Raw genomic sequence first — 7,368 nt, 5'->3', positions numbered from 1 at the left:
TTCCTCTAAAAATCCTATGTTATGGTGTACGTTGTATTTTAGGCTGACATTTTTTTCTTATCTGTTCGCGTGTCCTACGTCGTCTTTCACTTCCATATCCTCACATATTTATCGGAGATGTGGAATTCTTGGTATATCATTGAAATAATGCAAGCTCTTGTGTGCAATCGTTAATTCAATCACGTGTATTATGTGACAACTACCATATTACAAGTAATCATCGTCCTGATTTGCTTGTAATTAATTGTTCAGACTCAATCTTCTGATCCAACTTGACATCGGTTCATGATCATCCTATCACGTCAATAAACTATGCTTTTAAAATGCTTGTAAAATTTTGCAATGAAATTTGTTGTTATGAACCAATAAAAGTGAATTCTGGAGTGATTTTGTAGAATGCATATTGTGTTTTTTTTCTTTTTTTTTCTTTCTTAATCTTTTTAAAAAAAAAAAAATTTCCAACAATAAGCAAGTTTTGTCTTTAAGTGTGGCGAATGGACAATAATGACGGAACCTGTTTGTTTATTTGGAGAAACACAGAGGAAATTACAAATCAGTATGGAAATATTAAAACCTATCTTCTACATAGATAGCCCTGGTAGATCAATCTACACATTAAAGATTAAACTTATTTTCTATATAAACTATGTTACGTAGTTTTAATTAAAAGTATATAATGGATATATTGGTCCATATTGAGAAGACTGAACAGTGCACATCAATTGTTTTGGAACTTCTAATCCAAACAACAGTTCCAAAACAGTTGCTGTGCACTCAATATGTTAAAAGTATATTACATAGTTGATATAGAAAAATAACAATTAGTGTATGAGTCGGCAATTTGTTGAAATTGATCAGTCCGGTGAAGTTGATCAAACGCTATTCTGGCAATTATATAAATTTAAATCACGTAAACCGAAATTAGCACAGACTGAGTTGAAGTATGATGGCCGGGTCCTACGTGATCCAAGAGAAATCGTAAATGCATGGGGTAAACATTTTGGCAAGCATTTTGAAAGTGAAAGTAACGAAATGTTTGATGTTAATACTTTCAATCAGGTTCAACATGATATATTGACAATTAAGGAAAACATCAACAGACCAAGATACCTTTCAAGAAAATGAGTTTACATTTGAAGAGGTTTACTCGATATGTAAAGGTCCTAAAACAAAAAGTCAGGTGGTCCACACGGTCTCGCGTATAAACATGTTAAATACTGTAACAGTTCACTTGTCACACATATAACATATGTTTTAATCTTATTGTTAAGTATGGATATATTCCAAAATCGTGGAAATTGGGCACGATAATTACACTTTACAAAGGTAATCGGAAACCGAAGGACGATCCTAACAGCTACAAGTGAATAACATTAATTCCTGTATTTTTCAAAATATTTGAGTCTTTGTTGTCTACCCGTTTAAGTCCAGTCCTAGAGTCAGACTCATTTCCAAACCGGCATAAGTCAGCCTAGCGCAAAAATTTGTGTAGTTTATGTACATCCTTTAATTTACTGGAAAGCATAAATTATAATCTAGACTATGCAGCCGAAGTGTTCGTTGCCTTTTTAGATAGTAATAAAGCCCTCGATTGTGTTGGGCAAGACGGGCTATTCTATAAGCTGTACAACTTAGGTATTAAAGGGAAAACGTGGAATATTATGTATCAGATGTACTCTCATTTTACCAGTCGAGTCGTTTTCAACGGTTTGAAGTCGAATTGTTTAACTATGAAGCGAGGGATTTTACAAGGTGGGTCGTTATCTGCGAAATTGTATTTTGTTTTTGTAAATTATCTGCTAAATAATGTTGAATCTAGCGGAAAAGGGTCAGTAGTGTTATCCTCACGTGTCAATATACCAACACAAGCCGATGATATATGTCTTGTTAGTAACAACGTTTACAATTTACAGCATTTATTCTCAGTTTGTGAGTTATATAGCCGAAAGTGGAGATTTACTTTTTCTTCCGCTAAATCTAAGATCCTTGTTTTCACTTCCAAAAAACAATCACGTGTGTCGTGTGATGTGACTCTATATGGTTCGAAATTACCAATTGTTGAAAGTATTACACATGTTGGTGTTTTGTTGAACAGCAAAAATAATAATATCGAAAGCACAGAACGCGCTTGTTCTGAGTAGAAGTGTGGAGTAATGTCTTTGATTCCTTCTGGGGCACACCCATATACGCTTAATCCTCTAACTGCTGCAAAAATAGTCAAGTATAAAGTTTACCCTTCAGCTTTGTATGGTTGAGAATCGTGGCAATTAAAGCAAAGAGAAATTCATATGTTAGAAAAGGCACAGAATTTCATTGTTAAATCAATTCAAGGTTTCAATTTAAGAACTAGAACGGACATGTGTACATCTTTGCTTGGGTGGTTTTCAACTGAAGTATTTATCAGTATAAAGAAAATGCAATTTCTTGGTAGAATTTGTTTAATGAATGTGGGTTATTTAACACGCGAGATTTTCATCAAACGGTTATTTGAATTCAGTCTGACTCATTGTAGTAGAGGATTTGTGCCTGATATTGTTTATATTCTAAAAAAAAGAAATACAATTTGTACTATGTTATTGAATTCATGAAAAATGGCGTATTTCCTAACAAATCACAATGGAAGTTTTTAATCAATGGCCATGTAAGAAACTATGAAGAAACTAGATTATGTGGAAAAATGTACGTAGATTGTGATTTTTCTCGATTTATTCTCTAACACAACACAATACATCCTTACACGGTTTGGAAACTTGCTCTACGTTTTCCACAACATGGTGTTTATACCAAACGAATTGTTAAACTAAGCATCGAAATGTGCGAAAATGAAAATACTTACCTGTGTCACTACTGTGGCTTCATGTATAAAGATGTCATTATTCATAGCGTGCTTGAATAATCTCACACAGAGAGTTTACGAGACCAGCTCTGGTGCTTACTCAGCACAGTGAAAGAAATAGATTTTGAAGTTTACCTTCATGAATTGTCTAACTATCAATTAATACATGTTCTTCTCGGGGGTATCATCAACTACGATATATCCCCATTTGAACTAGAGGATTTTAGATTAAATTCATCGTCAGAATCCTACAACATTATCATGCTATTTAACTGTGATGTTTGGTCATTTTGACATTTTGACTTCAAAATGAAATATTCACGTCTTAAATCATATGATTATAATATGTATTTGATTTAACTGTAAGGATCTCCTTAAACGATTTTATTTTCTTAACTTTAGGAGTTGTTGTATATATTGTGTGTACGAAAACTCTGTGTCTATTGTTTACATTGTACTAATTTAAATGCTTCTTATGTGTATATGTGTGTACAAACGCACAATTATTTTCTACAATGTCAATGTATATATGTTCTTTTTGTATAACTCTTCATATTTTGAGGAAATAAAAGAAATAATAATAATAATGGAATGTTGTGTTTGAAAACTTTAACCGCTAATTCATGTATAACCGGTGGTGTAAGATTGTTCCGGGTTACCTACCTTCCACCCTACACTCGCAGTTATTAGTTGAATGCGCCCTATAGCGGCATGTAAAGTAAGAGTTACCTCCCTTGATAGACTCACCTTCGCCATCTTTGGGTCAAGATCAACATGGCTCTGTTTCGACAAATTTTGAAAGCGCCCGTTTGGGCGAGACAATGCGGCAGAGTTCTTACATCTGTACAGACAAGGCGAGGATATGCCGATGTGGCTTCAACTGATATGCCATTATCATTTGCCTCACCAAATGCTGTAAGCTCCTAACTAACCGTTTGAGCACTGTCCCAGCAAATCGCCGGGTCATTACTAACCTAATATTTAGTGACGGGCGATTGTTGCATTTTACTTGTCCGATTTGTTCAGAATTATTATACAATTTTTATTTATTTAAGTTACGATGCTGTGAAGTGAATACGTTTTGTCAGTCGAGATGTTCAAAATGTTTAGCTTACGTGGTTTTGAAACACATAATAATCACAGAATAGGTTATCACGACAAAATCTCAGTTTAAGTGAAAAGTAGTTATGTGTTTATATGTTTGGCATTTGGCTAACATTAAAACAGGATAATAAAGAAAGCCGTTATGCTTATGATCACTATGTGCCTGAGAGTGGATGTGTGTAGTGGTGGGGGGGGGGGGGGGGGGGGGTTGGTTGTTATTCAACAGATCATGAACATCCAAAGTGAATTGATTGGTCCATGGGTAATTTTTTACTTAAATGTAGTGTAATTAAGAATTATTTAAAAAATGTACACAAACATGTCATTGAAACATATGATTGTAATATTTTACAAAGGATATTAGACATCCAAAGAAAACTATCACTATAGATATTCTTTCTATCCATGCATGATTACATGGTAGCACCAACTCCCTCTAATAGTTACACAATAGTGCACATGATTGAAAATTAGATGAACTATTAAAACATGTTTATATACAGATATTGAATAAGATTTACTTTTTTCCTCTAGATTTATTACAACAACACCAATGTGAAACAAATTGATGTGCCAGGTATGAATGAATCATTTGGTATCCTAGCCACTCATGTACCACTGATCACAGTCCTTCAGCCTGGAGTTATGACTGTAAAAGAAGAGGACGGAACAGCTAAAAAATTCTTCGGTACATACGTTTGATATCTATACATTTGTACATCAAAATGCTAACCAAAAAGATGTGTAATTTAGGATACTGTAGATAAAATCCAGGGCAGTATTACTATGATGGGCATTGAAATAGGGACTAATCTTGGTCAAAATGCCTGTTACATTTCAGGCATTGATGGATTATGCTGAGAATAATGAATGAATGTTTTGTTTAAATCAACTTATCGACATAAGACAGCAACATCAGTAGGAAAGCATTGAACATTGTCTACATTGGTACTGGATTTAGACAGTGGGGCTACCTGTAATTATAACTGAGAGCAGCTTAACTACAGCAATTGATGCAGATCTGTCACAAATGTTTTTCTTGGTCTTTAGTATCAAAATAAAAGAACAATAAAAAATGCTTAGAGATTTGTTTGTAAAATACTTAACATGCAAGTATGTTGTTTTTTAACACAGTGAGCAGTGGTTCAGTCACAATTAACAAAGACTCTACAGTTCAGATTTTGGCTGAGGAAGCTTATCCTTTAGACAACCTTGATCTTCAGGTAAGGATGTGATGGTTATCTTCTTGATAGTTCAGGAACTTATGAAGTTGGCATGTAATTTAATAGACTGTAACTTGAAGAAAATCATGCTGTTATCGTAAAGGCTTATTTCTTTTGGAGTAATGATTTGTCAATTCTCCTTCAAAATTTATTATTGAGCAGTTTCGTAAAACAAGGTTATAAAATAAGAAGAAAACCACAAATATTTGAAAGTCACTTTCAAGATGTCATGATCTAAATACAGAAAAAAAATATTGTACAAAATTTTGGACAGCTTCGGTATGAGTTAATGTATCAGTAACAGGATCTAAATATGTTTCTCACTTTTCTTATTAATTTCTTTCTGAATTATCATGTTTTTGGTTCCTTGCATACCTTTAGTGATATGAATTTTTCAGTATTTACTTGTTCAGGTAAACTTTATGGATATCTGTTAATACAGCTGGATATCATAGGACATTAGTATAATAAAATGTGATTGGTTATAATTTTAACCAAATATAATTTCTGATGAAATGACAAGCCATATAACATCCCATCTTAAAATTTTATCATTATAGTTAGTTTCAGACTGTTAAATGGGAAAGCCAGATCATACCCTGTCTACAGATTTTATTGTGATTTGTGTCAGTGTGGTGAAAGAGCAAGTCAATAACACCCAGACTAACAATTTGATATGGTGTGTTGTCAGATTATATCGACTAATGGTATATTTTCAATCAGTTGCTGAGTGATTGGCTCTTTGTTGTTAATGTACTGTGAATGAATTTATGTTTACTTATTGTTTTGATTTAACCACATTTACCTTTTCTACAGGCTATAAATAGTGGACTGGTTGAAGCACAAAACAACTTAAAGGCTGCTACAACGGACAGAGCTAGAGCTGAGGCCCAAGTAGCTGTGACTTGTTATGAGGCCATGAGTAAGGCTGTAGATGTGCAAAAGTAAATGATACAGACTTCAGACTTTACAAATGTGTTTTGAGTGCTGACATAGGAACTACTACAACATCTATTCAAACAATGGTAGTATTTTTTATGACTTGTAAATGTTGAATGTTTCTTGACATTTCAAAATGATTAAATTCTGTACAGTGTATTGTTTTCTGTTTTGTTTTTTTTCTGTATGGTGTTTTCCTGCCCCAGGATGCTGATCTGCTGCATAATTGGAGGATTTGCCAAGCATTTTTTTTTTTTTTTTTTTTTAAATCTAGATTTTGTTTAGTGCCAAGTAAGAATTTCTCTTTCTATACACTTGAATGATCCCCTATTATCAGTGGATAGGTATCATGACATGATCTTGGTTGTTGTGAAGCAAGCAGTTATAAAACTGAACATGTTAGATAAACATGAACAAGTTGCCAATACTTTGTCCTCCGTGAAAATTTCCCTTCACTGGTCATTGTTGATATATTTAGGCATCACAAAAGATGTGATTATATCTCTCTCAGAATCGGGTCAGGATCCCTCAAAATTGAGGATGAAACATGTTTATAGGGGCCATGTTATAAATACAAACTTATCTCTCACCTCTGCACATAACTACATGTGTCACATACGGAACAACCATGTGATATAACTGTTCAATATAAGTGCATTCAGTGACCTTTACAACTATGAGATAGCAACATACCATTATCACTTCACTATTGATGGACAACTTGTGGCTTATTTACTTGCAAACTTTTCTATCAAGTTTATCATTAGTATAATAGTAAAATTAAGCATGTATGAGTCGATTTGTCTCAAAGATACACACTTGTGTGATGCTTTAACAATAATGTGTCCATGAACATGGCTCTTTTAAAACGATGACATAGAATCGTGACAAACAATGACCTTGACATTTTGCCAATGACTGTCGTATTCAATCTTGTTCGAGGTAGCTCAAAGATAACTTTTATGAAGTTAATGACCATAATTCGTCTATGAAAATGGCTCCTGCAGTGATTACCAGAAAGTGTTGATGACATTATGCTCTCTGAAACTCATTCAGAGTACCTCAATGTTATGCTTGAAGTAAACAAGAAACTATGTGTAGCAAATGAGTTTGGTGCAATTTGACAATGATGTGATAAAGATCTAATACATATTCTGTCAGTATAGGATGAAACACTTGGGCTCAATCTCATTCATGCAGAGACAACAGACACTTTGTTTCCAAAACCTTCTATTTAACTGATACAGCCCTTGTAAGAACAAGACA

At 33.7% G+C, this 7,368-nt stretch overlaps 1 protein-coding gene across 1 annotated transcript; it reads left to right on the top strand.

The window, feature by feature from the left end:
* The first annotated feature begins 3,586 nt into the window (after positions 1–3,586).
* LOC132560840 (ATP synthase subunit delta, mitochondrial-like) lies at positions 3,587–6,261 on the top strand. The gene is made up of 4 exons (XM_060225534.1): positions 3,587–3,751; positions 4,475–4,628; positions 5,075–5,163; positions 5,980–6,261. Exons 1-4 carry the CDS (start codon positions 3,611–3,613, stop codon positions 6,109–6,111), a joined length of 516 nt encoding a protein of 171 aa, XP_060081517.1. The 5' UTR covers positions 3,587–3,610; the 3' UTR covers positions 6,112–6,261.
* Positions 6,262–7,368: the final 1,107 nt, after the last annotated feature.

Source organism: Ylistrum balloti, unplaced genomic scaffold (genome assembly GCF_031769215.1).
Source record: "Ylistrum balloti isolate Yb309-2 unplaced genomic scaffold, AGI_CSIRO_Ybal_v1 Utg369668, whole genome shotgun sequence".
Classification (NCBI taxonomy): Eukaryota; Metazoa; Mollusca; class Bivalvia; order Pectinida; family Pectinidae; genus Ylistrum; species Ylistrum balloti.
This window is presented reverse-complemented; position numbering and strand designations above follow the sequence as displayed.

What these genes read in the sequence shown, in the direction of transcription:
- LOC132560840 (XM_060225534.1), top strand. Translation starts at nt 3,611, where the DNA reads ATGGCTCTGTTTCGACAAATTTTGAAAGCGCCCGTTTGGGCGAGACAA. An exon ending in CATTTGCCTCACCAAATGCT is followed by an intron (nt 3,752 to 4,474) that starts GTAAGCTCCTAA and finishes TTTTTCCTCTAG; the next exon opens with ATTTATTACAACAACACCAA. An exon ending in AACAGCTAAAAAATTCTTCG is followed by an intron (nt 4,629 to 5,074) that starts GTACATACGTTT and finishes TTTTTAACACAG; the next exon opens with TGAGCAGTGGTTCAGTCACA.